Source organism: Perca fluviatilis, chromosome 7, assembly GCF_010015445.1.
Source record: "Perca fluviatilis chromosome 7, GENO_Pfluv_1.0, whole genome shotgun sequence".
Lineage (NCBI taxonomy): Eukaryota > Metazoa > Chordata > Actinopteri > Perciformes > Percidae > Perca > Perca fluviatilis.
The window spans coordinates 31,689,991-31,705,971 of NC_053118.1; the positions used below are offsets into that span (position 1 = coordinate 31,689,991).

A 15,981-nucleotide genomic window follows, 5' to 3' on the forward strand; every position below is an offset into this window, starting at 1 on the left:
GTGGTCAAATATGTCCCAGACCACCGGGGACGAAGTGGTTTGAGTGATCGGATCCCAATGCGTCTTAGTGGTCGTTCACACTAACACGCTGTCCACTTGTGATTCGATATCCCAAGACACATTTTAAAACCAAGCGTAAACAGGGTCTTAAACGCTTGTTCTATATCAACTGATTGATTTTGATTGATATCCGTGCCTTGCACCCAGAGTGCCCAACCCTCATGGGTTTATAAGACACCAAAATGTCAGTTGCAGTGTTCAAACATTTTATTTTACATTAAACAAAATATTCTGTCTTCTCTCCCAAGCTTGGCAAATGAAATCTGCTACAAAAAAGGTTCCCTTCTCGAAGCACAACTCAATGTTTTTCATAATCATCCAGCAAGAAGAAATCATCATAAATAGAGGGCGTTTTAGTATAAAGTACATCCTTTAAAGCCCCTGAGACACTAACCCGACGGCCGACCGTTGGCAGAAAAGGCAGTCGGACTGATTGGACGAGTCTCGTGGGTCTGGTTTCTCCGGAAACTCAAAGCCAGACTGCCACAGCGGCTCGTTCAGAATACGATCTCATATTTTACTAAAATAATTTAAAGCGAGAAATAGGCCATGCAGTTGCTGAATCTGTCTTCATTTCAGATCGACAAAGGTCGGTTTAAAAGATTTCCGTCAGATTTTGAGAGGCTTAGTCACGTTCATCCCTCTCCTCATTTCCGGGTTAGTGTTGGTTGGTTGGTGTGTCACTGCTTTAAGTCCTTGTAAAACAGGACAATACATTAAAATATGTAGAGCATAAAATATACGAACAAAGAAGCCACAAATTATGTGATCTAGGGATGACACTCACACTCAAGCTTGTCCTCAGGACGCCCGCCCTCAAGCAGCGACAGGTAACACACAATGTCCTTTAGCTGCACCGTATCCAGAGGTTGGGGCAACGCGGCCGTCTTCAGAGGGGTTGCGTTGCCTTTGATCAGCTTCAGCCCTGGAGGGAGATGGAGATGAAAGGTCAAAACATCCCCCAGAACACTTTTAATGTTAGCCCAACAACAAGCTGACCTGACATTAGTCAAACAGTCGGATTGATCAATGGTGGGTGGTGTCCAGTTCACCAAAAGCAGAACAAACAAATAGTCCAGTTTAAGCCTTTTATCAAAGATCTTGTATTCTTGCAAGTGATTTAAATGGATTAAACATCTATACTCTACTACAGTGTTTCAACCTTATCTCATTGGTTTAAAAAAAATAAAGCACGGTAAATATCAATACATGATGTAAAGTCATTAACGCTGCCGCTATCGATTCCCCACTCTGGTGAGCTGATATAACCAGCCAACCAGCTAGTTGTCAGCAAAAGTTTCTAGCTCAATACCACATGCAGCGTTTTCAGTGGCACTGTGGCCACTCGGTTTGCTCTTTGGTATATGAAATACTGTGTTCTCACATTTGCAATAAAAAAAGTTCACTTTGGCTAAATGACATGTAATGTAAGACCAACACAAGGTATCACAAAGTATTTGTGGTATAGAGACTGCAAACTCAACCCATTCCAATATATTCAAGGATGTTTTTATTAACAAGGACAAGAGCAAGCACTTCATCAGGCTTATGAAAACATGCAACAGGCCTTAAATTACTTAAATATGGAAAAACAGTTGTACTGTATAGCAATTAGCAATGGCAAAATAGCAAAACACATTTAAAATAATTCAAGAGAATTACATGTCCATCTTGCAGTTGCCAGCACCTCCAGTCCAGTGGTACATGCTGTACGCAAATGTTTTTTCTCTTTCTCACGAACAAGGTAGCACTTACACATGCTGGCATGCTAAAACATTAGCCTAGCAGTCCTAGCTGGGATGGGAGTTACGGTAATCACCTGCTTCTAACTTAAAATTTTAGTAGTAATTCCGATTAGGGAACTAGGATTTTTCTGGAAGCTCATATACTGTATATCAGATTGGGCACTAACGAAGTGCCTGAAATCCACCAAGCATGGATGCTATATGTCAGCCAAAGTTAGTAATTTAAAGTGCCCATATTATGAAAAAATCACTTTTTCTGGGATTTGGGGTGTTCTTTTGTGTCTCTGGTGCTTCCACACACATACAAACTTTGAAAAAAATCCATCCATGCTGTTTTGAGTGAGATACAGGTTTCTGAATGTGTCCTGCTTTCAGTCTCCTAGTGAGCTGTTCAAAATCGGCCTCGGACTGTGATGTCACAGTCTGAAATGAGCTGGCTAACCACAACCGTTAGCTCGTAGCGTTAGCGTTAGCCGGCTACTAGCTGCAGCGCGGCTAACGCTAACGCTAGCATGCTACCTCGTTCTCAAAGCCACTGCTCGCACAACACACACAAGTTCACCATAATCTACAAAAGAACTACTTACATGTGTGCCCTCATTTAGAAGTCTCCCAGCTAATTCTGCCTTGTAACTGACCAAAGTTGGAGAAACAGGCTTTCTTTTACTGTCTCTAGAGTTAGCTAGCTGACATGCTCTACATCTGAGCTACTGCGCATGTGCGAGTGCAATCAAAGATAGTACAGAAGAAGAAGATGAAAGGAGGTCTCACTCTGTAGCTAAAACAGAAACCAGGTGAAAAGAGGATCTGCAGCAGTGAGAGAGAGCTGTGCAGTACAACAACAATATGGTGTTTTTTGAAAATTAAACCATGTAAACCTATTCTGGTAAAATCTTAAAATACAGTTATGAACCTGAAAATGAGCATAATATGGGCGCTTTAAGGCAATTAAAATCCAAAGTAAATTGGTATAGAGCTACATATTGACAATTTGCAGCAATTTTAACCCTCTCGTGACCAATGTGGCAATTACACAACAAATAACCTGAATGTTCTACCATCATTCTGTGTTCCAGGCCACAACACATGGTGAACTGACAATAAGAATGCAAGTTTTATTTTGGGTGCTTTTGCAAGTGTTTTGCATCTATAAACAGTGCAGACCATTATGGTGAAGAGCGGAGCTGACACTGAAGGCGTAGGTGTGGATTTAGTGGTCGATCTACTTTCCAGCCCTAAGTTATGGTCATGAGCTTTGGGTAATCAGGACAAGAATGACAATAAATGGATAAGTGGATAAAAGCAACTCAAATGTGTTTGTTTTTTCACCGGATGGTTGGCTGGGGTTCTTCCTCTGAAATGCCTTGAGGAGCTCAGACAACTGAAAGGAGCTCGTAGTAGAGCTGCTTCTTCTTTGCCTTGGTAAATCAGGCATCTCCAACTGGGAGGAGACCCAATGGCAGAACCAGAACACGCTGGTGCGATAAGGATTATGTATTGCACCCTGCCTGAAAATGCCTCAGGATCCCCCAGGAACAGCTGGAGGACATGCTAGGTAGTGTTGGAAAATGGATGGATGGATGGATGGAAGATTGGCCTAACATCTATGACAACGACATGGAGTATAAATATATACTACTATACTAAATTTCGGAAACTGAGCAGTTATTTCTAATTTATGAGATGGTACAAGCCAGCATACTTATGAAAACCTTGGCGTGCACCACATGGTAATTTATGCATAAAGTCAGTGTACAATATACATCCAGCTACAGCAGCCATAAACTCTGCTCTCAAACAAGTAATTATGCCGTTTGCTCCTAAAAGTACTTGTGTGGGGAATAATGTTATAAAACAGAGGCTCCGGTGTGCAGACGGCAGCAGTTTATGGTGAATGCCAGGATGTGTTAGTTCTCCTATCTGTACTCCGATGAGGATCTGGGGTGGTGGGAGGGTATAGCAGGCTCACTGATTCAGTACTTCACATGCTCTATGAGGCAATTGGCGGAAAATAATGTGCATTAAATATTTAATGCACATGAGAGAACCTGCTACATGAGGACGCATTGTGTGAGCTGATGTCCTTAGTTTACCCGCATTTTCATCGAATCATTAGGCTTTGCAGCTTTTAGTCTGATATTAGATTGCTAAATTCAATTTACATTGAATGCATAGAATATTTGGGTATCTTACTTTTCATGAAAATATGCACATGTATACATTAAATAGTTTTCACCAAGATAAATAATAGAAAAAATAGAAAGTTGCTTGTCACTTTCGTGCTTGTCAAGCAAATATCAAGGTGTCACAGTCTTTTGTGTGTCGTTGTAATTAAACTTACCTGCTTTGCATGTAAATTCTTTCTGGATATAATGTTTAATGTTTTAAAATAATGATTTAGTAAGTTAATTAAATCAAATTCAAATTCTTAAATTGATCAAATTGGTCCAAATGATGGATTTATAAATGGATTACTTGCATTTATGATGAAACAACTCTAGATTATATTATTCAGTGCTACACTGCATGTGAAGAACTGCTTTAATAAAAGTTTAACTTGAGTTGCACTTAGCAACCTCACTTTTTACTGCACACGTAGTCTCGCATTGCCAGACCTTCCTCCAGAGCGCTGCTAAAGAAGGGCATTTCTTTAAATCAATTACAATTGTCATGGGCGGCGCTAAGCGGTGGACGCAGCCACGGTGCCGCTGCAAAATAGCCTCGGGAAGGAACTTGTTTTGGTGGAACGTGTATGTTCAAAAGTTGTTTTCGTCGTGCAACAGAAAACTCAGATTGGACAGATAGTCTAGCTAGCTGTCTGGATTTACCCTGCAGAGATCCGAGGAGCAGTTAACCAGAGTCCTCACACTGTATATCAACCAGAGCTTAGAATGCCAGTGGAACGTCGTGGATATAGACTACTGCAAATGTGCTTCAGTACCGCTCAATCCCTTCAAGGAAGTTTCTTCAATTTGCTGCCAGCAACTGGGGAACATTATTTTATAATACAGTCTTTTAATCCTGCTGTTCAAAGACAAGGCAATCTCTGCTGTAGTAACCCCGGAGTAAATGCAGACAAAAAAGCATTAAAAAAGGCAATTCCATTATTTCAGTTAATGTATCTGTGCTTTTCCTGGATCAACATCTACTCGGTTTGTTTGGACACTACATGCTCAGCTGTAACTCATTAAGCCTGCAGCAGTTATCAGACTAATGAGCAAAAATTACACAAGATTCTTGTGTTTGCAAGAAACCTACAATGTGTTAGAATTATTGATAACTTGCCAGGCATCTCCGACGATGGAAGTCTCACAGTTTAATGACTCAGGCGATACTAATTTTACCTACACAAGCATTTAGTGTATTTAGTATGATCCATTTCCATTCAGCTAAATATAAACACTTGCTTTAGTTTTGCGTATAGGTATTTGAGGAATCCTCCCCTCCAAGATTGTTTTCATGCGCCTTTGAGAGATATGATAATTTTGTTTTCAGGCCTTCCTTGTGTCCTATTTCCAAAATCATCTATTCATGCAAAGACACTTGTAACATGACCGCTAATTTTATGTGCTTTCATCAGAGGCCGGCATTGGACAAAGTGTTAAAAGCTCTTATAGCCTAAAACACAACCAAGTGTCCAAGGATGCTGATATTTAAAACCCATTACATCACAGGTCAAATGAGGTACAGTAGATGTCAGGATTTATTATTCACCTGAGTTATCAGGCAGTCAAAGAAGTGTGAAGCCAGGCGTCAGTGCAGGGGAATGCTGGCTTCAATATTAGTAACTCATTACCACACCAGAATAAGATATTAGTACAAATGCTGTAAACAAACTAAACAATTGCCAAGGCAATTGGCAGCCGCTTCACTACAATTTACATTGTGTGCCACCGAACTGAACTTGGCAGGAAATCTGTTATCTGATGGCACAAAAACAGATAAAAAGAAATGGTGCTGCTTTTACACATCAGCAACAGCAAAGAAGGTAAAGTAGCGCACCGACAAGAATGAGTCACTGAGGAATGCTGTGAGGGCTTGCAATAAGTGACAAATTGGCTGCATCAGTAACTACAAAACACCAACACGCTGCGTTTACAACATGAGGGTTTGTTATGGTAAAGACTTCCTTTTCTACACTTACCAGAGACTCTGGGTTTGTCAGAAGATGAGGGACTGGGTTTGGGTCCCTTGTTGCTAAACGTCATGAAGAGGTGTTGACAGAACTCTTCGGGGAGTTCGCTCTCCAGGAACGTCTGCATGAAGACCTTGAAGCCCTCAAAGTCAATCTCCTAAAAAAACACGGACAGAAATAGGGTGTGTCGTTTGTCGTGGTGAGCTGCAGTCGTCTTCTTAAAGGCTTCAAGGAAACACAGTTGATTTTCAATATGCAGAGAGCATGTTGGTATGTTTCACTTTTGTAAGGGGAAATCTGTGACTGTTTGCGAAAAATGTTGCAGAATTCATGTTGCAGATTTCTGCACTCAGAAAGATGCCTCAAATGTTGTTTGTGCTGTGGGCGGTGAAGATCTATTTTAGAGTGCTTTCAATGTTTTTTGCAGCTTTTACCTTTGCGTTCTGTGTACGTGCTGTGGTCTTTTCTACTATCCATTTAGGCTCACAGCTTTGTCCATGCTTTTGATTTTTTTGGCTGGCTGATTGGTTGAATATGCGAGTTGTTAATGTTGTCTTACATTTTGCTAATGAACACAGTTATTACCAGTTCAACAAACACATTTTGGATGAGTAATATTTCCCTGTAAATAGCTGCATATCCTCTGTGAAGTGCCCTTAATTTAGTTTTTCATTAAAAACTTTTATTATTACTTCAACACTGTTAGAATGACAAACTTTATTTATAAAGCAACTTTCATAACCATGGTTACAAGGTGCTGTACAGTGCAACTTTAAAAAACTGTTGAAATGGATGAAGAATGTTTAGTTAAATGAGCTAGAAACTATGTAAGCATTTAGCAAAACAAGAGAGAGAGATAGCAAATACCTGGCTGAGGATGTCCTGTTTCTAAAGCCGCAGCATTGTAGAAAGAAAGAAAGAAAGCCAACATGTTCATGGATGAATCATGCAGTTAAATGTGCTTAATGTCCACATTACACATGTGCATGTAAAAACCACAAAGACATGTCTGTGAATGTAGGTCTTTACTTGATTACCCTCCACTACATTAAGGGTATTATAACATGCAACAATTAATAATACAAGCATAGTGGATCAAACACATTGTATTGATAAGTGTGAATTGAGATCCTGGTAATTATGTACTCCCTTTTCCCAAAAAACATATTGGGAATCCATTCTTTTTGTATGTTTGTGTGTATATGTGAATAATGTTATATGTAGTGAAAAATATTTCTTCTCTAAACCCCATCCACACTACCACACAACATTCAAAGCTGAATACAAAATGCCAACCTTGAAATACTGTTACTATGGGGATATACAATTACTTTGAATGCTAAATGGCTGCTTACAGTTCAGCACTGTCAAAATATTCTTGAAAAATGTGTGAACAAAGCAGGGTGAAAAAAAGGGAATAGAAAATGTACATAATACATAAACAAACGCATGTGAAATTGTTTTATGTTTAATCGTCTGCAGCTACAGTATGTGTTTAAAATCAAACTCATTAATTGCATAAAAATCACGCTTTTTCTGAGAATAACAGAAAAAGCTTCTATTTTTGTAAAAACAAGTATGATGGCTAATCTTTTAGCACAGTTGAATTCAATAGAATATAAACTGTTATGTAATAGAATATAAACTGTACATACCTCCTCTGGATTGTATTTAGCTAACACACCATCTCCATGGAACTCCTGAAGCACATCCTTCAGCTTCTTGGTTGAGTCTGAGGGAAACAAATTGAGGCCAAGTAAGTGTATTAATGATCTGTTTATGTTTCCAATATTTGATATTTAACATTCAATTACAGTACAAGTTTGATTTGCTTACATTCAGTCTGTATTATTTATTGATATGGATTTTCTGGACTTTGTCAGCACCTCTAAGAGCTGCAGAAACTGCATGCACCCTGACAGGATCATTAGGTGTGTGGATGCAGCACCAGTTGTAGGAAAGTAGCCTATGCTACTGACTACCGAGGTCAGTAAATGAGGCGGACCTCATATATAAAACTTCATAACTTCAGAAATTATCCATAATCTTGCAAACATTTAGTGGTTTTTGTGATATCAACTGCTTTTGGAGGCTTGGAAAATAAGTAAGCTTACTTAAACTTCAGAAAGTACAGCTAAAAACAATAGCTGTTAGCAGCTCAGGTTAGCTAAGAGGCGAACACATGTATAAAAGGAAATCAAATTATAATGAAAGGCCATTAATAGTTTAGGTAAATATTTATTCACTTTCTTTCCATGAGTGAGAGGAAAAGATTGACATTTATCTCATATCTGTGCATTAAATAGAGACATGAGGCCTGTACTATAAATCAAGATCAACATGCCCTGGATTTCTTTCAGTTACCCGGCTTCACCTAAAATAACAACCGCGGTCCCGCATAACCTGTGTCATGACGGTGGTTAACAACTAGTTCAATCAACCCAGGGTTTCCCAATCCAGCGACGTGCGCGTTCACATAAAAGAGGCGGTGTTTGCACAGCACGACCAATCTGTCTACCAAACATCTACCAGAGCTGCATATCTTACATAAGAAGAGCAAACTATAATTACATAAATATGAAGAACACAGACCCGGTTTTACAGGCAAAACGCAATACAGTCACTGCTTCCTAAAACAGGAAGGAAAGCTGGCAAAGAAAATAGCCAACGCTGTAAATGCGTAAATCACAACTCTTATCAATATCACTTCCCCATCAGTCCGGTACAAGATCTGACCATAATTACACTTGGGCTTTCCATAAACTGTCGTTGCTTTAGCCTATTATTTCAGTTGCAACCCTGGCAGTGGTAAGCGATCGTTTGAGCAAATAAACAATATAAAAACATAACTCAAACCGATGTGCGCAATAGCCTATATAGCCTACGTAATTCCCTCCGCTCAAAATCTTTCATAAAAATACCCATCAGGGAATGTTAACGGGGTTGTCGGTGTCTAAATTTTTAACTTTTATGAGCACACCTCTCTCTCTCTCTCTCTCTCTCTCTCTCTCTCTCTCTCTCTCTCTCTCTCTCTCTCTCTCTCTCTCTCTCTCTCTCTCTCTCTCTCTCTCTCTCTGTGCACCAAGCTCCACCGGATCTTCTAAGAACAGTGACGCTGTTACCAATCAAGTATTGATTGGTCAGTAGGCGGTGCTTTAACACCGGTTGATCTCTGATCTCCAACTTAACCTGCTCCTGACCAGGTTAGGTGTTCAGCATAAGTTACCACGGCGATTGAACCCGGTAACAACTAATCCACCGTCGTGGTACAGAAAATCCTGGGTTGAACCATAAATTAGTCAAGTCAAGTCAAGTCATTTTATTTGTATAGCACATTTAAACGAACAACAGTTGACCCAAAGTGCTTCACAGGTAGAACAGGGAAGGCAGAGACAATATGCCTTAAAAATACATAATCATATGTGCGAGGTACCATAAATATAAATAGGCAAAGAAAGAATTAATAATGTAACATAGAATAAAACAACAAAGGAACAATGTTTGTAAAAAAACTAAAAAAAAACTAGGAATCAAGGAGAGTTAAAAGCAAGAGAGAAAAAAATGCGTCTTGAGATTAGATTTAAAACTAGCAATTGTATTACATGATTTGATATGGGGTGGGAGGGAATTCCAGAGTTTGGGGGCTACTACAGAGAAGGCTCGGTCCCCTCTGGTTTTTAGGCGTGTCCAGGGGATGACGAGGAGTTGTTGAGTTGTGGACCTGAGTGCCCTGGTGGCAGAGTAAGTAGACAGGAGATCGGAAATGTACGGAGGGGCTTGACCATGGAATGCTTTAAAAACAAAAAGTAAAACTTTAAAATCAATTCTGAATTTCACTGGCAACCAATGAAGCTCAGCTAAAACGGGAGTTATGTGGTCGTACTTTTTGGTGCCAGTGAGGAGTCTAGCAGCAGCATTCTGGACTAATTGGAGTCTGTTCAAATTATGTTGGGTTAGGCCAGTGTACAGTGAGTTACAGTAATCTAGGCGTGAAGTAGTAAAGGCATGAGCGATTGTCTCGAGATCCTTCTTAGATAAAAAGTATTTCAGCTTTGCTACTGTTCCAAGCTGGTAAAAACTACTTTTAACAACAGAGCTGACTTGTTTATCAAAATTAAGAGAGCTGTCAAAGAGAACACCTAGGTTTCTGACCTCACACTGTAAATTTGGTGACCAAGGGCCAAGGGCATTGCTCAGGTTTTTTGTAGAGGTGGGGGATCCAAATAAAATCATCTCAGTTTTCTTGTCATTTAGCTGGAGAAAATTTGCTGCCATCCAGGATTTAATGTACTCCAAACAGCTAAAAATGTTATTAATTGATGAAGTGCAACCAGGGGAGATGGGTAAATACAGTTGTGTATCGTCAGCGTAGCAATGGTAATTTAGGTTGTGCTTTTCAATGATAGAACCAAGGGGCAGCATGTAAAGGGAGAATAACATGGGGCCAAGAACTTATCCTTGGGGGACGCCGAATTTAAAACCCACTGGAGAGGAGGACTTAGTACCCAGTTCTACAGAGAAAGTTCTATCTGTCAGGTATGACAAATTAGCTCATTAACGCCAAATCCTGCTTCGTATTACAGGCCTCAGGTTTGGTGTTCAGCATAAATTACCACAGCGGTTTAACCCGGTAACAAGTGATCCACCGTTGTGATACACAACACCCTGGGTTGAACCCTTAAGTTACCTCATTAACGCTAAATCTAGTTTCGTAGTACAGGACTCTGGAGACAGAACATGGTTAGCCTAGCTTAACGACTGAAAGCATAGGTAAACAGCTATTGTTAGCCTGGCTCTGCCCAAAGTGGGGAAAAACTAAACACAGACCAATAGCTCTACAGCTCATTAATTAACACACTGCATCTCATACTTTGTTCAACCTGTAGAGACCAAAATTGACTATTTGGCAACACGGCAACAGCTGCACAGAAGTAGGATTAAGTCTCCCAGTCTTAATGCTAACCTAGGCTAACTCCATCCCGACTCCAGCTCCGTACATAACACATGATGATGATATTGATGATATCAATCTTTTCACTCTCTGAAAATTATCGGATGTGTCTTGCCCAAAATGTTGAACTAGACAAAAATACCAACATGGCACTGATCAACAGCTAACTATAGCTATGCAGCTAATTTGAATTTGGGCCAACTACTAACCCTAGGATTAACTAACTGGGATAACCTAGCGAAATGAAACTGCATTTAAACCTGCAATAACTGACTGAACTTGGGGACAACAGAAAAAAACAACACTGACAGATTATCATCTTTTAAACGGATACAGTGAACTTAGCAAATACATTTAGCAGTTAAAGTGTTCATTTGAAGTCATGTTTCCTGCCACCTGACAAATATAAGTCCAATATTCACTCTCCTTTTTAGCTCTATTTTTGATCTCTTTTAACTTATTATTGTTAAAATCCAAAAAATAGGTCTACAAACTTACTTGTTTCAAGAATGATCTTACAAGTGTTACTTGAAAAAAAATCTATGAAACAATGGATTTAGATTTGTACCAAAAACAGGTGGAAATAATATGACCACACTGGCGTTTTAAGGAAATAGGGGGTGGTTTTACCACTCAGTTATAGACAAAAATAACTTGATCAGACAGAGATTTGCTGTGATAATTACTGCATGCTGCAGAGCATTTATGAGCATTGCTGCTAAATCAATTTGCTGCGCCACAGATACCAGGTTCTGTGTTACAGAAGTTAATTAGAAGAACCATTTTCTCATATGCACTGGAGGGCCTGGTTCATCTTTTACAGAGATACTCGCTTAAGTTAGTGTGTCATACTAGCTACCTTGGCTCTCACCTTTTCACAGGCTTAATTTGCACAAGAAAATTTGGATCTTTGACTCCTACCGTTGATAAAATGAGGTCTTCTTCTCGAGCAGTTCTGCTAACTCCAACCTGCCATTATCTACATAGAGCAGCCAGGGACCCTGAGGTAAAGTTGCTGTTCACGAAACCCCTCAACATGTCACTGATTGACAATCAGCAAGTGTGTTCGCCGTCAAAAACAAAAGTGTAGTTACTGGATTTTTTTCTTCTCAAAACCAGTCAAACTTGATAAAACTGTATTATATATATATATATATATATATATATATATATATATATATATATATATATGTTACAGTACGTTATGTCTTATCTAAGACTGAGAAAAAACAATTACATTACAATACCCAAAAATATCAGACTTTATACAGATGTATCTGTTCTTATAGGTCCATTAGTTAGTAGACAAGCTGTGTGAGTATTGTGTAATGTTATTGTAATATAACATATTATATAGTGTTGTTGGGGACCAAGAGTCTGGTTAAACCTGATTTTAACCAAAAGGCCTCAGATTAAACTGACCTCTGGATACAGGACACACATGTGCTCAGAGACAAAGGAACATGTGGCCAAGACAAAGGAATCTTGGCCTGCATGTAAACCCCAAAGCCGGGGTAATTCACACCTCTATGCGAAAGTGCCAGCCAGAAGGGAAACGCCTCACAACTGGCAGGAAGTCAAAGAACTACAAGATTGTAGTCTTCACCCTTTCAAGAGTTTCAAGTCTTCCTATTGGTTCAGCGGGACCATAAACACAGCAGGGGGTCTTAACCTATAAATAACCTGATCCTAGGAAACTCCCTCGTCTTCACCTGCAACTCCCGTTGCTGAAAGGAGGCGCGCAAGCACTTGTGCTAAACTTCCATTTTCTGGAGAAAGTGGATTTTATTTCGGTGGATCCTTGAAAACGCACCAGTGTTTTCATATCTGCAGTGAGAAGAAAACGACGTCTTCTTCTCAAAGTCGACTAAACTTGCCCCCTTGCTGCCTTTTTGGAGGGAAGTTTCTCCGTGGCCGCTGACGAGCGCCAGGGACCTGCTCTGTTTAATTTCTGTGGAAATCTATGGACAGGAATAAACGGACTGAACACACCGTAAGAAGGCTTACGTCTGGGCAGAGATAAGTAGTGTGTTTTATTAATGAGCAAAGGGTTCGCTACCACTTGTTGCCATTAATGTGATCTATGATTTTAATTATGTACTGGTCTATACGTGATTATTAATCTTTTTCTGTGAATGTATCAATAGATCATGGTACTGTTGATGTTGTGTTAAGTAGCTGGGTATAACTGTAATTGCTACCTGCTTAATCACTCCTTTCACGGAGTTTTAATTACTGTCGGCGAGAAACTCGCGAAAATCAGCTGTTAGCCACTGGAGTGGTTATAGTGACGTTTTCCTCAGCAAAAAAAAAGTCTCAAAGTCTGTCCTAACTACACGTTAGCCCAGACCTGAGTGGCTGAGGGGAACTGGGTCATTATCGATAACTAAGATCAGAGTGTTTTCCCTTCTTTCCCCTGTCTCCTTTTACTAATTATACACACACACACATACACCTACACGGACACAAGCTAGCTTGTAGCTCCCAAGCTAACGGGGCTAGTTTCACACGTGGAGTCGGCATCACCTTGTACAGAGCTAACACATGACCACATTGACCTAGCATACTAGGCTAAGCGTGCGCGTTGCCTAGCAACCCCCTCGGCTTCTTCAGCCCCTCCCTGTGCACGCAGCACCACTACCGCCCTCTTGAGGCTAAATAGTTTTGTGCAGCTCACAGGAGTAGCCAGTTTGGTTTTTGTGTTAGGACTACATTTTGACACCTCCCCTCCTCTTTCGCTCACACACACACACACACACACACACACACACACACCCACAGACGTGTCCATGACACATGCTGCTTTGTTTTTGCTTTGTTTTGGTTGTGATATGGTAAAAGATATACAAGTTTATTATTGAAGGATTATTGATTAGCTACTGATAATTGTGACGTTAATAAATCTTATTATACTTAATTAGCAGTTGCTTGTGATTATTTGTGTACTTGTTGTAATAATCGCTGGTCGATCAGGTCCGTGCTTGGATTCACCCCTTCCTTTATTTCCTTTTAAAAGGATTACCACAGAAATGAGTCAGTTCCACAGTTTGATTATTGGTCCCTGACTTGCAGGGTAGTGCCCCGTTTTGATTGTTTGTCGATTTGATAAAGTTATTAATAACCATATTCATAACTTTATTAATATTGATAAAACATCTTTGATAATTTGCCAATGATCAAATCTGTACCCTACGAGAATCCTACAGTGTAATTATATGTAATGGCTGACCATTAATAACTTTAACACAATACTCACTCTGTATTGATTAAAAATGTGCATTTGAGCTCCTCCTGACAGCTGTTTGTTGATTGTAACCTATTTTATACAGTGCGTCCCCTCCTGCACTAATGGCTTTGGACCTTTGATTTTCTCATGATGTATTTTACCAACAGTGACTGGAAATAACTGTTTTACATTGGACTGAGCGTGTGTCAACATTATTGACCACCTTTATTAGCATGCCCTGAGTGATTACGTATCTATTGATTGCCTGTCACATTCGTACAATGTATTTTCTCAATCAGGCTAATGATTTAACCATTGTGTGGCACACAGTAATCTGATGACATGAGTCATTTCATGTTTATTTAGGGTCATAAACACACTTCTTTACCTTTAAGAGTATTTTCCCCTTTGTAAGCAGCACTCTGCTACTCTACGCACATTAGTAATTATATCACATAAAGAGAAACTCTAATTGTTGTGCGTCAGAGCTTAGGTGCCTGACTCAGCTCACAGCTATTAAAATGTTATGAAAGTGTGCTCGGCTCACTTTAATGAGAAGGTAGGGAGAGCTACAGTAGGAGGCTAGATGAAGGGCGAGATGAGGAGGGAAGGTGATGCCCATTGTTGCTGCTCAGAGAATGGGATATTTTATGACCTGTGGCTGCAAAGTGCACAAAGAGTCGCCCGGAGCTCGTTGAAACATTATCCAAATCTGTCTAGCGTGCACACGCTGCCTGCACGCACACATGCACACTTTAGCTCTCTCTTGTTGCTTTGCTTTTTTTCATTCTGCCTTTTATTTCCACCCAATTTTCATTCTAAACTACATTGTTAAACCTCACGGTCCACGAAACATCTTGCTAATTGAACACCACAACTCCTTAGCCACACACAAAGCAAACATTTGATAAAACACAGAAACAAAAGCCAGAACCTGATTGGCTCCTGAGCATCTGCCCGGAGAGAGCAGGGGAGCTCCTCGGAGTAAGAAACAATGTCACCAGGCACAGAGCAATTAAAGGGGGAAATGTCATTACAATGTGAAACTGGTGGAACAAGAGATCCTGGGTGAAACGCTTTAATTATTAAGATTCATGCTTGGTGCAGCGGTTGGCTCGAAGATGTCGTGTTTGACACTGAAAATAGCTCTGACATATATTCCAGCTCTTTGTCTAACCTGATACAAAAAGCACTTAGGATCAAAAATAGTTAGACACCTAACGACTCCATTTCTTCTCCACAGTTTGTTCCATTGTCCGACTACAAACGATTTACTGTGACTTGTACTTTCAAAGTCTGTCCAAAACCATGTGTGGGTGGGGAGCAACATCCCGCAGTTAGCCTGCCAGGCATCGTAATATTTTCCATCCCTGGTACCAACTCAAATGATGAAATGTGTCAACATCTTGGAGTGTAACATAAACTCCAGGCATCCAGAGCACAGTCTGGTGAGCAGGGGAGCCATTTGTTAGGTGGCGAATGAATGATTCAGAGCCAAAGCGGCACCACACAGATTAAATGCTTGAGCAGTTTGAGCTTCGTACATCAGCAAGACGGACATGCAGTCTGCAATTACAATGTGAAGATTTTATCATTAGACAAAGAAGGGATGTTTGATCTAACCACAGTGAATTGAATCATAGTGCAGTTGCAGACAGAGGAACATTCTTAGTATTGTTAACTCAGTGGATTGACGCTATCAGAGAGAATGTATTACTCCTTCTGTTAAAGTGAGGATTATTGAAGATATGAAAGCAGAGATCCGAGTCATGGCAACTTTCCAAAATTGATGAATTGAAAGTTTGCCTCCAGTCAAAAAACTCAAACAAAAACAAGTATAATTCACAAAATGCTATTTTTCAAA

At 40.0% G+C, this 15,981-nt stretch overlaps 1 protein-coding gene across 4 annotated transcripts in view; it reads right to left on the reverse strand.

The window, feature by feature from the left end:
- The window catches only part of LOC120562591 (diacylglycerol kinase beta-like), a 61,631-nt gene that overhangs the window by 27,006 nt on the left and 18,644 nt on the right, over window positions 1-15,981 (reverse strand). For 2 of the 4 annotated variants that reach the window (XM_039806383.1, XM_039806382.1), the window contains 4 exons: window positions 7,596-7,672; window positions 6,808-6,828; window positions 5,950-6,097; window positions 848-985 (listed from right to left, as the gene is read on the reverse strand). In XM_039806383.1, the coding sequence (XP_039662317.1) occupies window positions 848-985; window positions 5,950-6,097; window positions 6,808-6,828; window positions 7,596-7,672 (384 nt within the window). The remainder of the gene's footprint in view (window positions 1-847; window positions 986-5,949; window positions 6,098-6,807; window positions 6,829-7,595; window positions 7,673-15,981) is intronic. The other 2 variants (XM_039806384.1, XM_039806385.1) reach the window with 2 other exon arrangements.